We start from the raw sequence: 23,046 nt of genomic DNA, 5'->3' as shown, positions 1-23,046 counted from the left end.
AATGATCCCAAGTCATGGAACAGCTACTCTGGTACAGTGTTAAGTTATAAACAAAGACTATCCTTAACAAGTTCACAACTAAAAGAATTAAGCTGTCATAGATACATAAAAATAACTATTTTCAAAGCTTTCTGGTTCTAATATATAAAGTTCTATTTTATCAATATAATGAAATCACTATAGATACTCGTTTGAAAAATAGACCCATTAATTAATGAACTTTATGAAAATGAGGGCCATTTATAGTAGAATCAGCTGGGGGTGGGGTGGGGTCGAGAGAGAGAAACTTTTGCATTATTCCTAATTATCTTTTCTAAGTTGCAGTCAACAGTGCCAACCATTGGCAAAACTGGGAACTCTACAATCATCCTTCTTTGTTTGCAATATTCCCTCCCTTACTCCTTGGTCTTATTTGGTAGCAAACCCTCCCCTCTAAGTTTCAGGTTCATCTACTCTCCATACACCCTATTCCTATAAAACAAGAAAGAGTCTATCATCAGTAATTCACACCTGAGGAGAGTCTGTTTTATCACTAGGTTAAACTCTAAAATTATCTTTGCCTGGAGAATTTTAGCTATCCTACTCTCTTTGTCCTCATGCTAACCATCAGAACCTTGACATATGCAATAAATCCAGGCTATCACCTCCTCCTGGCTCCATCTCCTTCCCTTCCCAGCTCAGACTCTGATAGTCATGTCAATAGTGGCTTCTGTAGCACTTTAGATTCTGCACCTCTTATTTTATGCAATAATCTATTTGCCTGCCCTTGCATAGATGTCACTGTCCAATTTTTATATTTATTTATTTATTCTCATTCTTTTTTTTAATTCTTACTATCATTTTCTGAACACTTACTATGTACAAGACACTATTCTAGGACATGGGATACAAGGATGAATCAAAAGTGGCCCTTAGACACAAGGAACTGGACTCTACTACAATTCGTGTTATGTGACAGCAACTGAGTCATTAGTGCTTCTCAGCAACACTTTCAGTTGTCCCTAATGTTGCCTTATTCATGTTCTCCACAACAAATGTTCTAAACCCCCTGTTCTCCATTCCATGCGCTCCTATGTCCTTCTGGCTCTAGCACAGTATCATCATCACCTGCACCTTTTTGTATCTTCAGTCTCTCCCTCTCTACTTACTCCCTTTTTTCTACCCTCTAAAATCCTTTCCTTAAACTTGCCCTCCTCCTCAAGCTTTTTCCCACTTTTCTCTTCTCTTTACCACCAAACTTCACATGAGTAGTCTGCCTGCTACAATTCTCCATTTTCATTTATTCCTTCAGTCAATTGCATAAGTTTTCTGCCCATCATAGCACAAAAATGACTCTCTTGAACTCACCAATGGTCTCCTAATTGCCAACTCTAAAAGCCTCTTTTTAGCCCTAACTGCTCTGGCTCAGTGAATAGAGCATCAGCCTGCAGACTGAAGGGTCCCTGGTTCAATTCTAGTCAAGGGCACTTGCCCAGGTTGCTGGCTTGATCCCCAGTAGGGAGCATGCAGAAAGCAGCCAACCAATGATTCTCTCATCATTGATGTTTCTATTTCTCTCTCCTTCTCCCTTCCTCTCTGAAATCAATAAAAATATCTTTTAAAAATAAAAAATAAAATAAAAGCTTCTTCTTAGTTTACATCCTACTCTGTCTCTCTGTAGTGTTCTATTATGCAGCTACTCTACTTGACCCTGCACTTAGCATTCAGTACTGCTGGCGTGTTCCTCCACGGTGATGCTCTCACTGCCTTTGACAGTATACTTTCCCAAACTTTCACCTCCTGATCTGCTTATTTCCAATAGCCTCCCTTGGTGCCATCTCTGCTTCTGTCTCTTAAATGTATGCATACCCAGGGTTCAAATTCCAGTCTTCTATTTTTCTGCTAAATAGTCATTCCCTGTCAAAATTTCAATGATGACCTCAATGGAAATTTCTAAATCTGCAGCTCTAGCCTTGACCTCTCTCCTTAGATGTCAGCACTAAATATCCAACTACCTGATATCTCACATCTGCAAAGATGTCCTGTTGGAAAACTAAACTCAAAATATTTTAAATCATATTCATTATCTTAATCCCAAAACTTGTTCTACCTGTCCTACCATGTTCCCTTAGTAAATGTAATAGGCCTCCCAGTCAGGTAACCTTGGAAATCCCAGTCAACTTTCATTCCTTTCTCTCTCTTATTCTTACAAATGACATGAGATATTCTCTTTCTCCTCTAAAAATAATTCTCAAATCCATCCTGCATAGTACCTAGGACATAGTAAATGCTAAGTCTACATTTTTTAATTAAATGTAATTATATCTAAATCTGAATAAGCATCATCAATGTCTTTACTCAACCAGAATTTGCATTTTAAGCTCGTTATCTTTGATTCAGAAGTGAAGGGTTTTGTCTTCTTATTAAAGAAATTTCAGGCATTAACAAGCAGGTGAAGGAGAGTGTTGTTTTTCAGAGTTGTTGAGACAGTCTGAAATCACACCAATCCTAATTTCTTAAGCTTCTCTTAAATTTTATTCTTTTTAAAAAATATATTTTTATCGATTTCAGAGAGGAAGGGAGAGGGAGAGAGAGATAGAAACATCAATAATGAGAGAGAATCATTGGTCAGGTGCCTCCTGCAGACCCCGTACTGGGGATCAAGCCCACAACCCAGTCATGTGTCCTGACCAGGTATCGAACCGAGACCTCCTGTTTATAGATCAACGATGCTCAACCACTGAGCCATGCTGGCCAGGCAAACTTTGTTCTTTTAAGAAAAAAAAAATGGCTGTAAAGCAAAGTATGGCTTGTGGTTTTATATGTGGCTTCTACTGGCCCAGTTGCTGATGGTCTAATTCTGGGAGCTCTTCAAGCAAAGAAAAGCATTTTTATCCTAACAGTCTACCCACCCATCAGACTCAAACCTTAACCTGAATTTGACCTTTCTCTGTTATAAAAATTCCTGCCCTAGCTGGTTTGGCTCAGTGGATAGAGCGTAGGTCTGCGGACTGAAGGGTCCCAGGTTTGATTCCGGTCAAGGGAACATGCCTGGGCTTCAGGCTCAATCCCCAGTAGGGGGCATGCAGGAGGCAGCCAATCAATAATTCTCTCTCATTGTTGATGTTTCTATCTCTCTCTCCCTCTCCCTTCATCTCTGAAATCAATAAAGAAATATTTTTTAATTCCCAATGCTATTTTTGTTTTATAGTATAATTGAAATTACCTTGGTTAGTATTTGGTATTTTTTTACATAACTTTAATTAACTTATATTCAGAATCCATCCATATGGTGCAGTGTTTTTTCTGATTCTAACAAAGAAGTTACTAACAAGGACTCAAGACCTTGAAATGTATATACTCATTAAAAACTAATCAGAAAGTTTTATATGAGCTATCTTAACATGAAATTACAAATAAATTAATTCTAGGTTTCACACCCAACTTTTAATTTAAAAAAGCAAATTAATATTTTGAAAGAGTATTTCTAATTACCTTCTCTGTGTAATAGTCATCATACTGCTTAAACAAACCACAGATTGTTCATTGTGAGGTGGTGAAGTGACAAAATAATCCCAGACTGGTGAGAAAACTTTCTTAGCCAATTCATAGTTACCAATCTGATAGGCAACCTACAACAGAAAGAACATTATCTTATGCAATATTTTTATTTGTGAAATGTACATTTTAAACAAGCATTCCAATAGGGTCCTATAACATACTAATTTCATATACAGTTATTCACATTTGCTGCTCTGGTCTACAGTGCCACAGTAAGGTAATGATGGCCATCGGCAAGGGAGACAGACACATTTTAAAATCTCTTTTATTTCTGAATTGCATGGAAATTTGAAACTCTGTAAGGATGTTTCAAATTCTCATAAGCAAAACAAAGATCAGATCTGAGCCAAATTAATTTCATTTCCATCTATCTCAGCAGTGCACTCCATTTATTATAGACACTGTTATAATGAACAATCTGTTCCAAGAGAAACAATCAGATTTCCCAAACCAAAAATATGAAATATACTTCATTCTTTTCTGCTTATGACTGACACTTTCGGAATTTTTGTACAACAAAGAGTTCACAGCTGAAAAGAGTGAAGAATAAAACAGAGACGTTTCCAAGAAGCCATGATATATTTTAAATTTAACACATTCAACTTTAGGCTTTTACTCGTATAACTGAAACAGTCAGAAGAAAAAAAAGTCAGGAACTTACCTATTTCTTTTGGTAGAATATATTTCTTTAAAGATATTTCTAAAAATAATTCTATTTTTATATGTATAGCAATATGAAATTTCACCACAAATTATATGCTGCTTCAGAAAATCCTTAATAGAAGCAGGTAAAATATAAAGAATACTAGTAAATTCATTGAATTAAGTATGTAAATGACATGTTGCTAGGTTATATTCCACTCCAGGGAATAATTTACAGATCTAGAACTTTTTAAATCTGCCAGGTCAACATTCGAAATCAACCAACCAATAAACTTTTATGAAGTTTCTACTGTGTGCTAAGCATCATAAAAATAGATTCTTAAGCTGAAAATGCTCTCATATTCCATGAAACTGTAATCAAGTTATAGACATAAAACACATGAAATTACAGAAAAACTACAAATGATAACCTAATAGTTGTGGAGGCTTAGAAAAGAAGAAATAAAGACTTCAAGGAGGAGGCAGGGCTTGAGTTGACCCCTAAGAAGAGATAAGATTCAGATGAGCATAGTTTAGGCAGAATCTGAATAAGGTCCAGTAATGGAAATCACCACAATGCAGTTAGGAAAGACTGGAAAGGCAGGCCAGAATTTGGAGAAAAGTGGGCAATATGATTGGACAGGTAAAGTGGGACATGGTGTCAGAAGGTCTTGAAAATCAGGTAGAAGTATTTAAAAACGTCATGCATTATTGCACTGATTCCTCACCACAGCTCTATTACCATCTATGTATTTCAGATGAGGCACTGAATAGTTGAATAATTTGTACAGAGCCTGACACTCAGTAAAAACAGTGGAGCAGAGACTTGGGGTAGAAATTGAGTCACGTTTATTAAGTTATTTGGGTTATCAATGGGCTGCATTGATCACATAGAGGATTTGGACTAAGTGGTCACTAAAACACCATCTAAGATTTCCATGGGAAATAATAACAGATGATGTATAATGGGGTTGGGGAAACTGTAATTGAATGTTTTTTCCTTTTAAAAAATATATATAGTCTTTTGAAAAATATTGTTATTTATTCAATTAGTGAACACTGTGAAACAAGAAAAGATACCTTGATAAAACTATCTATATATATAAAAGCCTAAGCGACTGAACCGAATGATTGGTCAACCTGTCACAATGATGTGCACTGACTACCAGGGGGGCAGACGCTCAATGCAGGAGCCGCCCCTGGTGGCCAGTGTGCTCCCACAGCGGGAGCGCCGCTCAGCTGACCAATGGGTGCCAGACGCAGGACTCATGGCTGGTGAGTGCCATTGTGGTGGCACGAGCCTCTCCTGATCGCGACTGACTGGGCACAAGCCTGCACAGACTCAGCAGAGCCAGGATGAGCAGGAGCGGCAGATGGGAGCAGCAGGCGGTGTTGGCCTGCAGAGATCAGGCTGAAACTGGCAGTCCAACATCCCCCAAGGGGTCCCAGATTGCGAGAGGGCACAGGCCAGGCTGAGGGACCCCACTCGTGCACGAATCCATGCACCAGGCTTCTAGTGGTTTATAAAATCACGAGTCTTTGTGGGTTAACATAAGAGTGTGATGATATGAGCATGTTCAAATATGGCTAACTGGTAGTGATGTGCATAACAGATGATAGAGGGGATGAGGTTAAAATGAAAAAGCAGCACTAAAGACTGATGTAATAATGAAGTATAATATAAACTTCGATACATGCCGTTCACCTGGCTTCCAGAACGCCACACTCTTGATTTTCTTTTCACTACAAAGGCCACATTCTTTTTCAGTTGCCTGCACAAGCTCCTTCTCTTTCCCCCAGTCTCTTTATATTTGTCATGCTCTAGGGTTCAGTCCTTGAACCTCTCCTCTTTTCTGTCTGCACTTATTTCCTTGGTGATATCATCCAGCTCCATGGCTTTGGCACATGACTACTCTCAAATCCCTCTCCTGTCCAAACCTCTGTCTCTCCTAAACTCCAGATTCATACATCTAACTACTCAACAATTCTCTCTGAATATCCAGTAAGTCTAATATGTAAGAAATATCTAATAATATCTAATATCTTACTTCAACATGCCCCAAGCTGAATTTCGGATCTTCCCTACCTCTATCTACATCACCCACAGCCTTCCTCAACTCAGTTAATGTCAACTGTATCCTTGCAGTTGGTTAGCTAAATATCTTACGAGTCATCTTTCAGTTTTCTCTTTATATTAGTTCCATCAGGAATTCTTATTAACTCCTCCCTCAAAACATATCCAGAATCTGGCCACTTCTCATGACATCATCTACTATCACTCTGGCCAAGCCACCTTCATCTCTCATTGAATTATAGGAATAGAGAGGTCTCTTTGCTTCCACCCTGGCCCTCTTATGGCCTATTTCCAGTATAGCAGTCAGTGTGAGCCTTTGAAAATATAAGTCACATTATATCATGGCACTACTCAAAACCCTCCATTTCACTCAAAGTAAAAGCCAAAGTTCTTAAAATGGCCTAAAAGTCTTTTCATGATCTACTCCCTTACCCACTCATTCAGCTTTACTTATCTGACCAATCCTTCACTCTCCGTGGGTCCCTCTGCTCTAGCCATATTGGCCCCTTGCTATCTATAAAACATAACAGGTGCACTTCTGGAAATCTTAGGGCTTTTGCTCTAGCTCCTTCTGCAGAATGATCTTCCAAGAGACTTTCTCACACCTCTTTCAAGACTCTGCTCAAACTTCACTTTCTAAGTGAGGTCTTCCCTGAGCACTCTATTCAACACTGTAGTCAACCTTCCATTTCTCCACTTCACATTTCCAATTCCTTTTACCATACTCTACTTTCTATTTCCATAGAACTACCTATTTCCTCTGGTAGAAGGACCCAGCAACCTGTTTATCTAGCATTCCTGATCACTGATGCACGCTCAAGTTTTGAATAACTAGCTAGTCTGGAGCAATGCTGGCACAGAGTAAGCACTCAGTAACAAGGTGTTAAATGAATTGAATAATGTGTTGAATGCATCCTTTTCCACAGAAGAGGATACCCAGAGGTTGCACTGTACTATAATACAATTGACTGATCCAGAGTGAGTGCCTGACCTGAGCTGAGTGTTTTATAGCCCCCACTTCAAAGCAAGATGGACCCCCACCCTAAGTTTGGTTCTGAAATTAAGGCTGATGACCTGGACACACTTGGAGAATTTGAGAGAAAATTTATTGCTCACACAAGACTCCCAAGGAGAGTTTGGCAGGCACACACCGGTCTGGGCTGGCTTGGACAAAGCAGAAGAAATGGGTTGGCCCTTGATTAGTGGCTGGGAAGCAGGAATAAGGAAAGTTCCTGCCACCTGGAAGGTTTAAATTTCCTGCTGGCACCAAAGATAAGGTAAGCCCACAGACCTCTCTATCAGCCTGCCTTACGGTGCGGCCAAAGGAAAAAAGAGGGGTGAGGTGGTCACACATCAAAAAAGACCAAGTCGGTGGTCAAACATCAAAAAAGAGGTCAGATTCTTTATTGCATTAGGCAAGCCAGAGTCTCTCTCCCAGGAATTTGGAATTAAGATTAGGAGGCAGCTAGCTGGTCTCTGTTTACAGCTAAATTTGAGGGATATATAAAAATTAATGAGGTGCTATTTTTCCTCCAAAGATAGAGAGGTAAAGAAATTAAATCTTTAGAGAAAGAAAAATAAAGCATATTTAGAGAGAACCAAAGGTATGAAACCTAGAGCTCTGCAGCCTTCCCATGGTGCATTCCCCAAGCCAGGCTGGCTTCCCTACTTACAAAGTCTTAACTGAAACCATAAGTCAAAATTATCTAAACAAGGGTTGTTATATATATTTCAAAGGAAGAAGAAATGACATCTACCATAGAACCTGGCACAAAACAGACAGTGAATAAATAATTCATCAATAAACAGATGGGTATAGAAGGAGTAGTCATATTTAGAGGATGAGAGGGAATTTATTAAAGAGCTTAAAAATGGTGTTAACTATCTTTTTTACCTGATAGCTTTTTCTTTTATTATTTGAATAGTCATAGGCAAACCTCTATTAATCAAATAATTTCAATGAATTCATATATAAAGTGGGGAAAAAGTATGAACTTTTATTTCCTCTTCTCCTGACATCATTGTGTTTTCTGACAAAGCATTCATGTCCCAGCATCAAATTCTCCTGCCAACACTGATCATCAAGACCCGCTGAACACCACCAAATCCAGGCAGAGAAAAGATGGGAGAGTTGTAGGCTCTAGAATAACTGGGCACATGTTAGACATCGAACACATGACTTCCTTGGAACCTGGACGAGCAATAAAAATGCATGAGCTTGTTCAAGTGTCAGGCTTACCATCTGCTACCCAAGTAACCTTGGGTAAATTAACCTCCCTGAGACACCTTTTCTGGAATTAACTGGGACTGGCAGAGGAAGAATCAAATTAATCTCAGGCTCCTCAACTATAAAATGAAAGTGATAATACCCCTCATAGAGTAATTATAATAAAGGGAATAATGCATTTTTAAATGCTTATCACACAATAGTTTTTGATATTCCACGTTTCCTTTGTTCAACCAGCCATAGTGCCCACTCACTATTGGATTTAATAGTTCAATAATCCTGCAGTTTATGGCATTTTGCATATATCCATTTTACAGATAGAGAAATGGAGACCAAGAAATTTGTCTAAAATTCTGCTCACAGATTTCTAATTTTCTATATTACATATCACATTATCTAGCCATTCCCAACTTAAAGGGGAAAAAAAGAAATGAGGCTTTAAAGAGAGGGAAATTAGAAAATATATCATTCATACAGATTCCTCAAAAAAAATTTTCAGATAGCCTGAATTAAGGGAATACCTATTAAAGATTCACCTGAATTTATTAATGTCTAAAGAGCAAAAGTGCAACCTAAAATCACAAGCCCAAGTTAATAATTGGCAGTAGGTGAAATATCTCCATACCTTACTATAAGAATATTTTTAATATTTTTTAAAGAACAGAACTATCCTAAAATTAAAAACAACTCTCATAAAAAATAGATCACAATTCCAAGAGAAAGGTCTATTTCCTTGCTAGAACCTTTAAACTTTTGTAAATAAGGAGATTTAGTAAGTGAGAAATTTTTGCTTTAGCCACTTAACGTTATGAGGCAGAATGCTCATAAACTGTCATAAACTAACTGAAGTACTGCAAATATGGTATCAATAAAGACACACAGGTCACTGCTTTATGACATTTCTCATTATCCCAGCAGTATAGCTGAGACTTAGTTTTATTAATTTTCAATGAAAGTTCTGCCAAGTGAATCCCAAGAGTCAAACCACTCCCTGGAGAAAAATTAGGCCTTGATAAAATATTCTGTTCCTCTTTTTGAAATAATTCCATCACTGCAAATTAGGGGATATATTAGATTCCAAAGAAATCAAAACATCAGAAAACTATGAGCCAATATGACGTGCTAAACCAATGCTAGACAAATCTTAGCAATTCTCTCAATTTAATTTTCTTTGAAAAATATGATCATATCAAAAACCACTAAAATCTTTGCTTATAATACTAATCAACTATTTAGAGAAAAAATAGCACAATAGAAATGTAATAAAATTTAGAATAGCCATCATCTCTATAGTCAATAATAGGTTTAAAATTAGATGCTTGAGACTTAGGTCAATGAGTCACACTCTTCTTAGCATCCTTTTCACTGGTGACATGCTTTAAGTCAGGTAACCATTTCAGCAAAAATGTTAATTCATGAATAGATCCACAACTAAATACAACAATAATATTTACTAAGTGCCTACTGTGTGACAAATGCTCTGGTTAAACATCTGAAATGAATATCTTCACTTAATACTCATACTAGCTCTAGGAGGTAGCTACTATTATCATTGCAACTTCACAGATGAAGGTTATTTGCCCACTATCACGTGGCTAGTGTGAGGAGCTTGAATTTAAACTCAGGTCTGTCTGTCCCTATTAACTCAGAAATTTCACTTCTATAAATCTATCCTAAGAAAGTAATCATGAATGCAGCAAAGATTTATATAAAAAGATGTGCATACAATATATAACAGCAAAGGACTGGAAGGTATTTAAATTTGTCCAACAATGAAAAATTATTAGACAAACCACAATCTAGCTATAAGACAGATAATACCATGCAGTTGTTAAAAATTGTTTTAAAAGAATAACTTAATGAAATGGAAAAATGTCAATTATATACTAAATGAAAATAGCAGAATGTATAATAATATGTATACTATGATTAAAATTACATAGACATAATTCATATGTGTGTATATGCATGTATAACACACATATATACACACACAGATGAAAGTCTATCTTTGGTTCTCTCCACATTGGCACTACTGACATTTTGGACAGGATAATTCTTTGTTATTGGGGCCTGACGCTGTCCTTCACACTGGAGGAAGCTTACCAGCATCCCTAGCCTCTACCCACCAGATACCAGTAGCACCCCTCTCGATTGTAACAACCCAAAATGTTTCCAGACACTGCAAATGTCCCCTGGGGGCCAAAATTGCCCCAGGTTCAGAACTGCTTCTCTGGATGATAGGATAACAGATAACATTCATTTATTTTCTTTTTTCATTTCAGTATTTTCCAAAATTTCTAAAATTAATGTGTTATATATGTAATCCAGGAAAAAGTGTTATTACAAAAAGCAAACTCATAAGAGAAGGAATTATTCCTATTTTATGAGATTAAATTGCAATAATAGAAAATATGTATTACAGGAGCTTTAAAATATCTGCTGTGATTTTTCCCCCCATCAGAAATTACTTAATAATTGCTCAATGGAAAAACACATAAAGAAGAAAAAATGAGCAGAAATCTCCTCTACCTGAGTCAGGAACATCCGAGCAGTAACAGCAGAAAGAGGTGGATAAATCAGAATTGGTTTAGTTGTCTCCCCAACAGCATTACCGACAAGCTTCCCGTTAGAAGAATAAGCAGCAATTGCAAAGACATATTTTTCATTGGTTTCTAAACCTTTCACTTCAAAAATGCTTTTACCATCAGCTGGTATCTATTAACAAAAACATTTCAAGTTAGGTATGAAAATTAAAGTAAAATAAATGTATGTATATAGTTAAGTAAACCTTATATGTAAAAAAACCTCTTCATTTACTGTTAGATTTTAGTCAGACTCAAGTTGAAATTAGAGAAATTCACTGACATGATAATGACTTCAAAAGGGAAAAAAATCATCATTCAATGAGATGTTTGGTAAGATTTCTTGACATTTAGAGGTGTGTGTGTTTTCATTTGACATACCGCCTCTCCTGAGTTTGGGAGACGATTATTGTTTAGTCTCACTTTTCCATGGCTCCCTTCTGCTTTGCAGCCCAAAATGCGGTACCACGACACCTGCCGAGGAGAGAGACAAGCCCAGCATCTGTAGTCTGTTTTACAAGGCATTCAATTTCCTTTATCAGGATGTGGCAAAGGAATGAAAATGTAACTATGCAAGTTTTAAAACATGGTATCCAGGTTTACAAAAGTACTTAGGTTTAATCTTTTTAAAAAAGAGGCAAATATAGGCTAGTTTACGTGGGACTAACAAGATTAAAATATTATTCATTATTCATTATTTTAACTACCACTAACTGAGCAGTTCCTACATGCTGAGTATTGCTAGGAAATTTACATATGCTTTCTAATATTCACAACATCACTATAAGTTGAGATTACTCTTGTCATTTTGCTTTACAGAAAATGAAGACACAGAGATGTTTAATAACTGGCCCAAGGTCAGATAGTGTCAGGGAGTGACTCCAAAGATGACTTAATCTTGATGGGGAAAAAGACCAACACTGGAATGATTTTCATATTTTATTAAATAATATATGACAAAAAAAGTAAGTGGAAAAAGAAGTAAGATACTAAATCGTAGTATTTAATGTAAAATATAAAAATACATGTTAAAAAAAAAGCCTGGAAGAAAATGTTCCTAAATGAGAATAGTGGTAGATTTGGGGTAATAAAGTGGTAAGATTATGGGTAATTTTTTTTCTCCAGTGCATGCATTTTCTGATATCCTTTTGATAATTCTGAAATATAGGCATAAACCAAAAGCAAAATGCATATTCTACTAAAACAACCAAACTTAAACTTGATTAAATGCCTAGACAATGGCCCTTCTGCCAACATGTCAAAATAATGGAAATCCTTTATTATAATGAACTATTCTCACTATAAGGAAAGGGAGCAAGTTGATATCTAGGGACCAGCATTATTAGGAGCCATACTGACTAGGGGTTAAGAACAGAGGAATTGTCATCATTGCAGCATTCCCTTTTCTTCATAGATTCCACTTCACAACATCTCAACTCCTAAATTACAAGAGAACTGGATGACAAGCGAAATGTAAACTTCTCTAAGAAGCAAAGGCTTCTCATAGCTTAGCCTGCTATCTCTTCTGGGTCAACAGAAAAATCCTAATTGTGTCTTGTCTGTACAAGTAGTTCTCAACTCAGACTATGCAGCAGAATCACTTTTTAAGATATGCTTTGTAAAGAATCAACCATTTAAAAAAATAACATACACCCAAGCCTGCATGGCCTCAGTGAATAAGAATTTCTGGTGCAGGTGGCCAAACCTTTGTGTTTCCAAAAAAATTGTCTGAAGTAATTAAGGAGCCATATACAAAGGCAGGAGAATTCTAAGGACAGAGAGCCCTGAAGGAACTTGGAAGCTGGAGAATGGGAAAAGAAATCAGATGAATCTCACACAAAAATGAGAAACTAACTTTCCTTGACCACCTTTGCAAAAAAACGTACCATTTTTCGTAAAGAGAAAAAATAGAAAGTTTAAGTTTATTATTTAGACCATTATTGCTCTAAGCTAAGCTCTATTTATTAACCAGAATTTGAAGGGTAAAATTCTCTCTAAAAGCATATTTATAAGCAGGCTTTATATTTTGTTCCCAGATGAAAACAGTTTATATAATTACTTATAAGAAGCAATGTGTGATTAGAATCTACATAAGAGTAATGACACCATAAATAAATCATCACTTCATCATTAAACTTCAGAAGTAAACGTGTATAAATAGCATCAACACTGTCAACTATTAAAACAGATTTTAATGAAACAAATACCTTAACAATGATTTTGATCCAACAAAAGATGGCTGAATCCTCAAACCAGTAAATGTATTTAAGCCCATAGCACCATCTAGTGCTGCTCAGTAGGAAGCAGAAGGTAATTTCCTAGAGTACACAACTCTGCTAATGTATTACATAGATAAACTTAATATAATGTGGCTCGGCTAGAGTGGCTCAGCGTTTGAGTGTTGACCTATGAACCAGGAGGTCACAGTTTGATTCCCGGTCAAGGCACATGCGTGGGTTGCGGGCTCGATCCCCAGTGTGAGGCGTACAGGAGGCAGCCGATCAATGATTCCCTCTCATCAATGATGCTTCTGTCCCTCTCGCCCTCCCCCTTCCTCTCTCAAATCAATAAAAAAAATATTTTTTTAAAACAAAGCAAAAACTTAATATAAAGTGCTAAGTGATAAGTCCAACAACTATAAGTCAAATATGGAACTCATGACTTTCTATTTCTAAGCATTATGAAATAAACTAGTCACTAATTTGAAATACATAAAAAATAAGATTTTGGTAAAATAAACCAAAACATTTGAAAATAAAAATACCTTGGTAAATCATCCAGTCTTAGTTCTGCACTAAATTTCTAAAATCAGTGACTCCCTATTCTTTCAACAGATCCAGAAAAATCCAAAGTTGAACTTTAAAATGGCTAGCAATTGGAATAATGCATTTATTATAGCGCATTAGATGTAAGACTGACGATACTTCTATTCCCCCAATTATAAAGCATTGGGAAGATGGTATTACTTCTCACTGATGTCCACCTACCATCAGTCTAAAGCTCCTCAAAGACTAGAACCATGTTTTGTTTGTGTTTATTTTTATACCTCAATTACCTTACACTGCTTGATAGATGATAGATACTCAATGCTCATTGGAAAAATTTTGTTAAAAAATAAAAATTAAATCATATAATCATGGTTACAGCATTAATTGCTTTTAGCAAACTTTACTACATATATTTAATAAGATATGAGGGGAAAAGTTAATCTGCCAAGAATATTATATAATACTTCATTTAATTTTCACAGTAAACATATTTTACAGATGAAAGCACAACAAAACACCTCCGGAAGTATAATCAGATTTCCTAGAGAGTCCTACTGCTGGCAGGTGGAGCTGGAATTTTTAAGTTTGCATCTGACTTTAAAGCCCATGCCCTTCCCACTATACCAAGTCAATGTAAGCTCAAGCGGACATCCTAAAGAGAACCAAAGACACACTTTATTTTTCATATAATATCAAAGAGAATGTTGCTGATCATCCAAAAGAGGAAAAGGTAATATTTAAAATATAAATTAGGTAGAACCAAATGTTTGTGAGGAAACTAAAATCTCAACTTATAGTAACATTTAGGCTGAGTTCCAAGGCATTGGGGATGGAAAAAAGAGCACATTCTTTAATAAATACATAAAAATGTGTGACTTATAATACAGCTGAAACTGTCATCTGTATGTTTGTATTAAAAGCATCCCCATTTACTTGGAGGAACTGTGGAAAGAACGACTCAATTCACCATCCCCAAATTTCATCTCCATCATTGGCTCTGAGAGTAACATCTACCCTCTTCAAGTATGTCATGGTGACGAAGATACTTACAAATGCTTCTCTACTGTTTCTCTTTACTATATATGTGGGTATAGCAGGTCTATAAAAAGCATAAAGGAAAACAGCATAAAAAGGAAAAGATCATGAAGAAACAAAGTACAATTACTACATCAGAATATTAATCCAGTGTTCAGTGCTTACAAATAAGACTAGTCAGGCCCTAAAAGCAATAAAAGTATTAATCATTATAGTCATAAAAGTACTTAGGTTGCTTTGCCTGAAGTAAAGATCATAGTGGACAACATACCTTAACATCTGAAATAAATGGAGCAGGTTTCAATGTCACAGAACAATGAGTTCGGGATAGCAGGATAGGTGGAGGAGGAATTCTGCTTTTCTTTCCTGTTGAACTTTCCATATTTTTCCAATACAAATATTGAGCATTTTGTTCTACTTCAACCTTCTCAATTAAAGAATATGCTTCCTATAATAAGGTGTGAAAACAGAAAAATATATTTCAAGAGCTTTAATTTCACTTATATTTGCAGTGATATTAAATAACACTATCTTGCTATATATAGTTCTTTGAGTCTTGGTGGTATACATATTTCAAGCACTGAGTGATTTTGCAGAAATTAAAAAATAGCTACTAAATAAGGCTAAGTAAAAAAATAGTTATTAAATAAGGCAGTAGTGTCATAAATATGTCTAATTTGTTTATCATTATTATTATATTTAATCCGAGACATTTCGTTTTTAATCAAACCCTCTGGATATCATCATATTTCATTGTTCTTAAAAAGTTCATTATACAATCATCTACATTTATACCAGTGAACTGTACACCTACTCTTACTGCAACTTGAAATGTAACTCTCAAGCAATGAGACTATTGGTAAATGTGGTTTTTAAATGAATATTATTGAGAGTTTCTTCCTCTTAGCAAGAAGAAATAGAACAGTTAAAAACACTTATTCTGTATACCTGCAAAAAAGGCAATCAAAGAAAACATAGAAACCAGAAGACCTAAATGATATTCAAAATAAGACTAAATATATCAGCAATAATAATACATGTAAATGGGTTAAACTCCTCTTTTAAATTAAATTAAAAGGCAAGAGCACTCTAATTGAGCTCCAAACCTATGCAAACATTCAAATTCAATGGATGATAGAGAAGAAATAGCCTTTCCAACAGATAGTGCTGGGACAATTACAGTAGACATTTACATGGACCCCAAATACAAATATTAACTCAAAATTAGTTACAGATCCAAGTGAGAAAGCCAAAATAATATTCTTAGAAGAAAATGGATTAAATCTTCATGACCTGGGATTAGGACTTCATCAAAATTAAAAGTTTCAAATGATACCATCAAAATAGTGAAAAGACAATTGAAAGAATGAGACAAAATATTTACAAATCTTACATCTGATAAGAGGCCTGCATTTAGGATATATAAAAAACTGTTATAAATTCATATAAAACAACAAACAACCCCACTAAAAATGGACAAAGGCTTTGAAAAAACATTTCTCCAAAGAAGATACACAAATGGCCAATAAGCCCATGAAAAAGTTTACATTATTGGTCATTAAGGATGAAAGAATAAAATCAGCAAACTGACTCAAGAAACAGAAAACTTGAACACAGGGATAATGATGGAAGAAACTAGAAAATATATCCCAAAAAATACCTCCCACCCACAAAAGTGTCAGGCTCAACTAATTTCATTTGAAAATATTTCAAATATCAAGGAACTAATAATTCCTATGCCATTTTAAAATTTTCTAACTACAGAGATAGATAGCTTCTTGAATAATTTTACAAATTTATTATAGCTTTTGATAACAAAATCTGAAATATGACTGCACTTAAAACACAGAGCAATCTTCTTATAGTATAACCCTGAATCATGAAGAAATAGAAAATATGAACAGACCAATAACAAGTAAGAAAATGGTCAGTAATAAAAAACCTCCCACTAAAGAAAAGCACAGAACCGGATAGTTTCACTAGTGAATTCTACCAAAAATGTAAAGAATAATTAATGCCAATCCTTCTCAAACTCTTCCAAAAACTTGAAGAGAAGGGACATTTCCAAATTGATTTTACAAGGTCAGCATTACCCTGATACTAAAGCCAGAAAAGGACACTAGAAGAAAATTACAGACCAATATTACTGATGAACATAGATGTAAAAATCCTTAACAAAACATTAGCAAACCATATTTTACAGTATATTGAAAGAATCATATACAGTGATTAAGCAGGATTTACTCCTGGGATTCAAGGATAGTTCAATATAAATAGGATTCAAATTAATAAATGCAATACAATACGTTAACAAAATGAAAAAAAATAAAGATCATTTCAGTAGAGCCCAAACAAAATTTGACAAAATTCAACATCCTGTTATGATAAAAACCTCTCAACAAATTGCATATGAAAGAACATACCTCAACATAATAAAGGCCATATATAACAAACCCACTGCTAACACCACATCAATGGTGAAAGGTTGAAAGTGTTCCCTTTAAGATCAGGAATACAGACGACAAGGGTGCCCACTCTTATCACTCTATTCAACATGGTACTGGATATCTTATCCACAGCAATCAGAAAAGAAAATGAAATAAAAAACACCCAAATCATAAAGGAAGAAGTAAAATTGGGGAAAGGTGAGATGCTGGTCAAGGATACAAACTTTCAGTTATAAAATGAAATAAGTTTTAAAGATCTAGCGTACAGCATGGTGACTATAGTTCATAATACTGTATTGAATACTTGACATTTATGAAATAATAGATTTTAAAAGTTCTCACACAAACACACACACAATAAAAGTAACCATGTGAGGTGATAAATGTGTTAATTAGCCTGAGGTAATCATTTCACAATAAATATATCAAATAATCACACTGTACATTCTAAATATATTACAATCTCATTAGTCAATTATACTCAAAAAAGCTGGGGGTGACAGGCAAAGCTCAATAAACTAAGAGAGCTCTTTCTTTAAGCAGGAGAAAAAATACTAATTTTAGCCAACAGAGAAAATCGTGAAGCACTAAAAGACTCATCAATAAGGAGGAGACAGAATGCCACTATTCCTTTTTATTCTGAAAGTTCTAGCAAATTCAATAAACAACAGAAAGAAAATCCTGAGGATGAGGAGACAAAATGTCCACCAAATGTCAAATGCACTTCTCTCAGATACTAAAACCAGTGCTGTTTCCCCTACAGAAGACATGATGAGTTAAAAGTTTTCATTTGGAAAGCTGGACTCAAGCTCAAAAGAAAGGATAAGACTGGAGATAGGATCTGGGAGTCATAAGCATCAGAGTGATATTTAAAGCTAAGTGGGTAAACCCATTCCCTATGGGAGTGCAAACTATAAAACTGTAGCATCATCCTTTTTCCCTAAAATAATGAAGCTTGGCCTAAACTGAGGTCAGAATTAACTTCTCATTTATTAGAAATAGTGGACATAAGGTCTAAAATCATTAGTCATGATTAAAATTTATCTCTAGTAATACATGGTGTTTTAATTCCACTTATTCTGTGCCAGAAGACCTTGAACATGTTCCTGCACTTGCAGTTCAGGAGCCTTACCCATCTGCACTGGACAACTGTTCCTTCTTGTGAGAAGGGTGATATATGATAACTATGCTTACAGAGCCTACGTGCCAGAGACCATACATGTTTACAATCAAAAGCTACTTGTTTAAATATATTTTTATTGATTTCAGAGAGGAAGGGATAGGGGAAGAAAGAAAGAAACATCAATGATGAGAATCATTGATCAGTTGCCTCCTGTATGCCTCTCCCCCCCACCCGGAAATCAAGCCTGCAACCCAGGCATGTGCCGGGACCAGGATTCGAACCATGACCTCCTGGTTCATAGTTTGATGCTCAGCCACTGGGCCACGCTGGCCAGGCAAAAGATAATTTATGTACACATGTTGCTTGGTGTAACTGTTGCATCACAGAATGAATGAGTCAGCTGATCCATCAGGGAGATAAGATGGCATCTGTTGCCCTCTATTATCTCCACCTTTTCACTCATTCGATCAAACTGGGGGCAGGGGAAGGATGGGATGAAGAAAATTGATGGAAAAATGGTAAGGGCCAGAAGCTGAAGGGACTGTGTCATAAAAGACTGTGAGAGAATCAAGTTCCAGTTCAGCCCAGAGGATGCAACCAGCATAGGGCTGGGCAGAGGCTCATTCCCCTATCCACCCTCTGCCACAGACCACAGGCCAGCCTTGGCCCTCTGAGAAGGCAGATGTGCCCACAGAGCAGGGCTCCCTGGAAAGGCAACAACAGGTGGAAGCTTGATAAGAAAGAGGCCAGAGTTGAACAAGGTAAGTAGGTTCCCCAGAGAAAATATAACTGTGGGAAAATTCTGAGGGAAGAAGTTCCTAGTTGAACAGAAGGGAAATAAAATCTATTATATTTTGGTCCTGGCCAAGTGGCTCAGTTGGTTGGGGCATTGTCCTATATACCAAAGGTGGTGGGTTCGATTCCCAGTCAGGGCACATACCTAGGTTGAAGGTTTGATCCCTAGCCTGAGGTGCTTACAGGAGGCAACCGATGAATGTATCTCACATATTGGTATTTCTGTCTCCCTCTCTCTCTTTCTCCGTCTTTCTCTCTCCCTCTCCCTCTCCCTCCCTCTCTGAAAATCAATAAAAACATATCCTCAGGTGAGAACTTTAAAAAATCTATTACATTTTGAAGATTAAATGTTCATGTGCCTTCATTTGCATCACAGCCTGTGGAGACTATGATTATTCAGGTTGCAAAAGAATAAGTAAAATCAGCCTAAGGAAAGTTATGCAACATAAGGAAAGGAACCAAAGCCTTAAAAGTCTAGAGACATTTCCTTCCTCTGGATTATGTTTGGAGCCTGGAAATATACCAGCACCACTGGCTCACTGTCCGTGGTATTAACACAGACTGCCTTTGGCTCCATCTCAGTTGACTAATCAACTGCTCTGGGATTTCTACATTTATTCCCAAAATTTGCCTCAGCAGTTCATGCTCAGCTGAACCAGCTGGAAACGAGCATCTTCTGACTTGACACTAGCAGCTTCTCCCTGCATAACCGTGAACCCAACTGAGATCTTTGTAAACTTCCTGCCATGGGCTATCACACAGACATTTCTCAAACTTGGCTGTTGATCAGTATCATCTATGAAGCTTATTTAAAAACTAAGATCGTCTGTCCCTACTCTAAACCCACTTAATAAAAATCACTGGCAGCGCAGCTTGACCATCTATTGTTAACAAATGCCAAGGATAATTCTGAAGTGCAGCAGGGACTGGGAACCACTGATTTAGATGAGTAGATCAGCCTCCTGCCTTTCCTCTCTGCCTCTAGGCTCTTAAACCTTCAGTTGCCTAGCTCAGTGGTCGGCAAACTCATTAGTCAACAGAGCGGCAAACCGCAACTCGCGAGCAGCATGTGGCTCGCGAGCCACAGTTTGTCGACCACTGGCCTAGCTCATCAATGGCTCCTCCACACTGGTTACAGTGCAAACTCCTCCACAGCCCTTTTTATTCTGATTACAACTATACTTTCCAGTCTTTTCTCCCCCTGTACTCTTTTCTCCTCCCACAGCTACCACCTGGTCCAACCTAACCTCCAAAACCATAAGAGAAAAAAAAGTCACTCATTCCCAGATAATTCTATATTCTTTCGTGCCTCTAATATGTCTTTGCCCCTGCATTTTCCTCTTCCTGGAGGTTCTTACACCCTCTTCTGTGTTTCAAGATGCATTCACACATCTCCTCCGCTGACTTCTTCCAAGAAAAGTCCCATGATTTAGGTACTCATTCCCTTCATTTCACACAATCTTTGTTAGCATTATGCAATAAGGCACCTGTGGACATGACTGTCCATACTCTCTAAATAATGAGTGTCTTAGTGACAAGGACAGTGTTTTATTTATCTCTTTAGGTTCAATAATTGTGTTCTGAATGAAAGATGTATGAAATTATGACAGAGGAGGATAATCTATACTATAATGCATTCTAAGAAATCATGTTTAAAATGTTCTGATTAAGTCTTGATCAATTTTAACTTTATTATCCCTCATTCATAATCCCATGGCCTGATTTGAAATAGGTTAATAAAAATACTGAAGTGTTAATAAAAATATCACAGTTTAATTGAAAGGTGATAGAAGAAAAATCTAAAACAAAGTCTTTGATTTAGGTAAATCAGATCAATTCTATAATAGGACTCCAAGTAAACCCTAATGATAGTTAGAAATTAACATCCTAATTTAGTGAACCAAATCATTAAGCTGCTAATAAGATTCCATTTATGAGAAAGTGACTAAGGGGCTTTTTAAAGGGGGTTTCTCAGATAGAAAGGAGGAAATATCATCAGAGACAAAGTCCCAAAAAATCAAGAAAGAAAAATTCTCATGAAACTAGCTCTAATCAGTTGTGAAAGTGTTATCAATGTGAACATGAATATGGCCTATAACAGCAATGATCTAGAACACCAAAGTATTGCAGCTCTGAAATATAGACAATTCCCTAATCAGAGGTCAAGAGGAAATGGGTTTTCAATGACATGGCAAATAATAGAAAATAACTATATCCTCACTGCTATATCCTCGCTGTCCAGCAGAGTGCCTGCCAAATCAGAGGCCTTACTAAGCTTGAAAGAAGAAATGAGTCTTTACCTATCACAGGAAAAGAATCAGCCACCAGAACCTCAGTGGAAAGAGGCTCCTATACCCATTCACAAAGGAAGTAAGTTCTGAGTGTTTTTTAATGGGGGTTTATGCTGCAATGTGCCCCAAAATAATACCACTGAAGTCCAAAATATTGTTGTCTAAATAAAATCTCTCTGCCTATACTTTCCATCACAGACACTGAGATCTGCCTCTTTTCAGAACTTATTCAATGTTTATGAGGACAGGTTGACAAATACATTTGATGATGGTTTAACACGCACACTGCAGCAAAACACTTGTAGTAAGATATCTTCAAGAATATGATTAAGACATACGGAAACAACTATCAAAAAACTGCAACGATAAAGTGCCATATTTACTAGTTGCCTAGTAGATCTCCCTGATGTATAGTCTGGGTTCTTAACACTATTATGTATATTTCAGAAGGAGATGAAAAGTACATTAACTCATATCTAAGAATTCTGGGAAGAAATATTGCTTAGAATAAAATATGCAATTTATAGGATAGACATAAGAGAAAACACAGGAAAAAAAAGTTAGTTTGATAGAGAAAAATATACCTAGAGAACCAAAAATAATTCTGATGTGACAAAACAGGACTTTCCAGAGTGCTTGAAGTGGGAGATAGAGTAGTAGTAACCTATACTAATAAAAGGGTAATATGCTAATTAGATTGGATGTCTTCTAGATGAACATCCAGACCTTCTTTCTGATGAAACCAGGAGGCAGAAAAGCCGACCACCCCGTTGTCCCGGGTGCCAGTACCTGCAGCCCGGGAGAGGGAGAAAAGCCTCCCACCCACGGTCCCCTGTGGCTGTGGCCAGCCTGGGTCCCAGGTGTCTGTGGCTGGCCAGAGGGAGGGAAGCCTGGCTCCCAGGTGCCTGCAGCTGGCTGGAGGAGGAAATCCTGGGTCCTGGGTGCAGGGCTGAGGCAGAGGTGGTTAGGGGCAATCAGCCAGCAGAGGAGCAGTTAGGGGTGATCAGACCGGCAGGGGAGCAGTTAGTGGTGATCAGGCAGGCAGACAGAGGTGGTTAGGGGTGATCAGGCAGACAGAGGTGGTTAGGAATGATCAGGCAGGCAGGCAGGAGAGTGGTTAGGAACCAGTGGTCCTGAATTGCGAGGTTGCAGGCCGAGCTGAGGGACCCAACCCCCTCCCCATGCACAAATTTCATGCACCAGGCCTCTAGTAATAATAATATTGGCTAACAATATTGACTGTTTAGTCTGTGCAAAATACTAAGCATTAAATGTGCATCATTTCATTTAATCTTCCTAGAACTCCCACATTTTACAGATGAAGAAATTGAAAGTTAAAAGAGCATAAGTAAATTTGATTTAAGTCATACAGCTAGTCTGTGGCAGAATCAAAACTCTAATCCAAGACCCTTATACTCCTAAGCATTATGCTATACTGTCTTCATCAGAAAGGAAACCTACTGAACTTGCCTGTGCAATACCCTTAAAATGTTTTAAAAGGGGGGGAAACCTAATACAT

At 36.9% G+C, this 23,046-nt stretch overlaps 1 protein-coding gene and 1 long non-coding RNA gene across 4 annotated transcripts in view; one reads left to right on the top strand and one right to left on the bottom strand.

The window, feature by feature from the left end:
* CFAP54 (cilia and flagella associated protein 54) overlaps window positions 1-23,046 on the bottom strand; it is a 247,148-nt gene that overhangs the window by 163,843 nt on the left and 60,259 nt on the right. The window contains exons 20-23 of the mRNA XM_054719381.1: window positions 15,143-15,319; window positions 11,450-11,542; window positions 11,016-11,201; window positions 3,475-3,611 (exon numbers count right to left, since the gene is read on the bottom strand). Coding sequence (XP_054575356.1) covers window positions 3,475-3,611; window positions 11,016-11,201; window positions 11,450-11,542; window positions 15,143-15,319 — 593 coding nt within the window. The remainder of the gene's footprint in view (window positions 1-3,474; window positions 3,612-11,015; window positions 11,202-11,449; window positions 11,543-15,142; window positions 15,320-23,046) is intronic.
* Window positions 18,876-23,046, top strand: part of LOC129149840 (uncharacterized) — a 35,156-nt gene continuing 30,985 nt past the window's right edge. For 2 of the 3 annotated variants that reach the window (XR_008556663.1, XR_008556661.1), the window contains exons 1-2: window positions 18,876-19,202; window positions 21,479-21,606. This is a non-coding gene — a long non-coding RNA (uncharacterized LOC129149840). The remainder of the gene's footprint in view (window positions 19,203-21,478; window positions 21,607-23,046) is intronic. The other variant, XR_008556662.1, reaches the window with a different exon arrangement.

Source organism: Eptesicus fuscus, chromosome 7 (assembly GCF_027574615.1).
Source record: "Eptesicus fuscus isolate TK198812 chromosome 7, DD_ASM_mEF_20220401, whole genome shotgun sequence".
NCBI lineage: Eukaryota > Metazoa > Chordata > Mammalia > Chiroptera > Vespertilionidae > Eptesicus > Eptesicus fuscus.
Note: the sequence above shows the minus strand (reverse complement) of the source record. Positions and strands in the feature narration are given on the sequence as shown.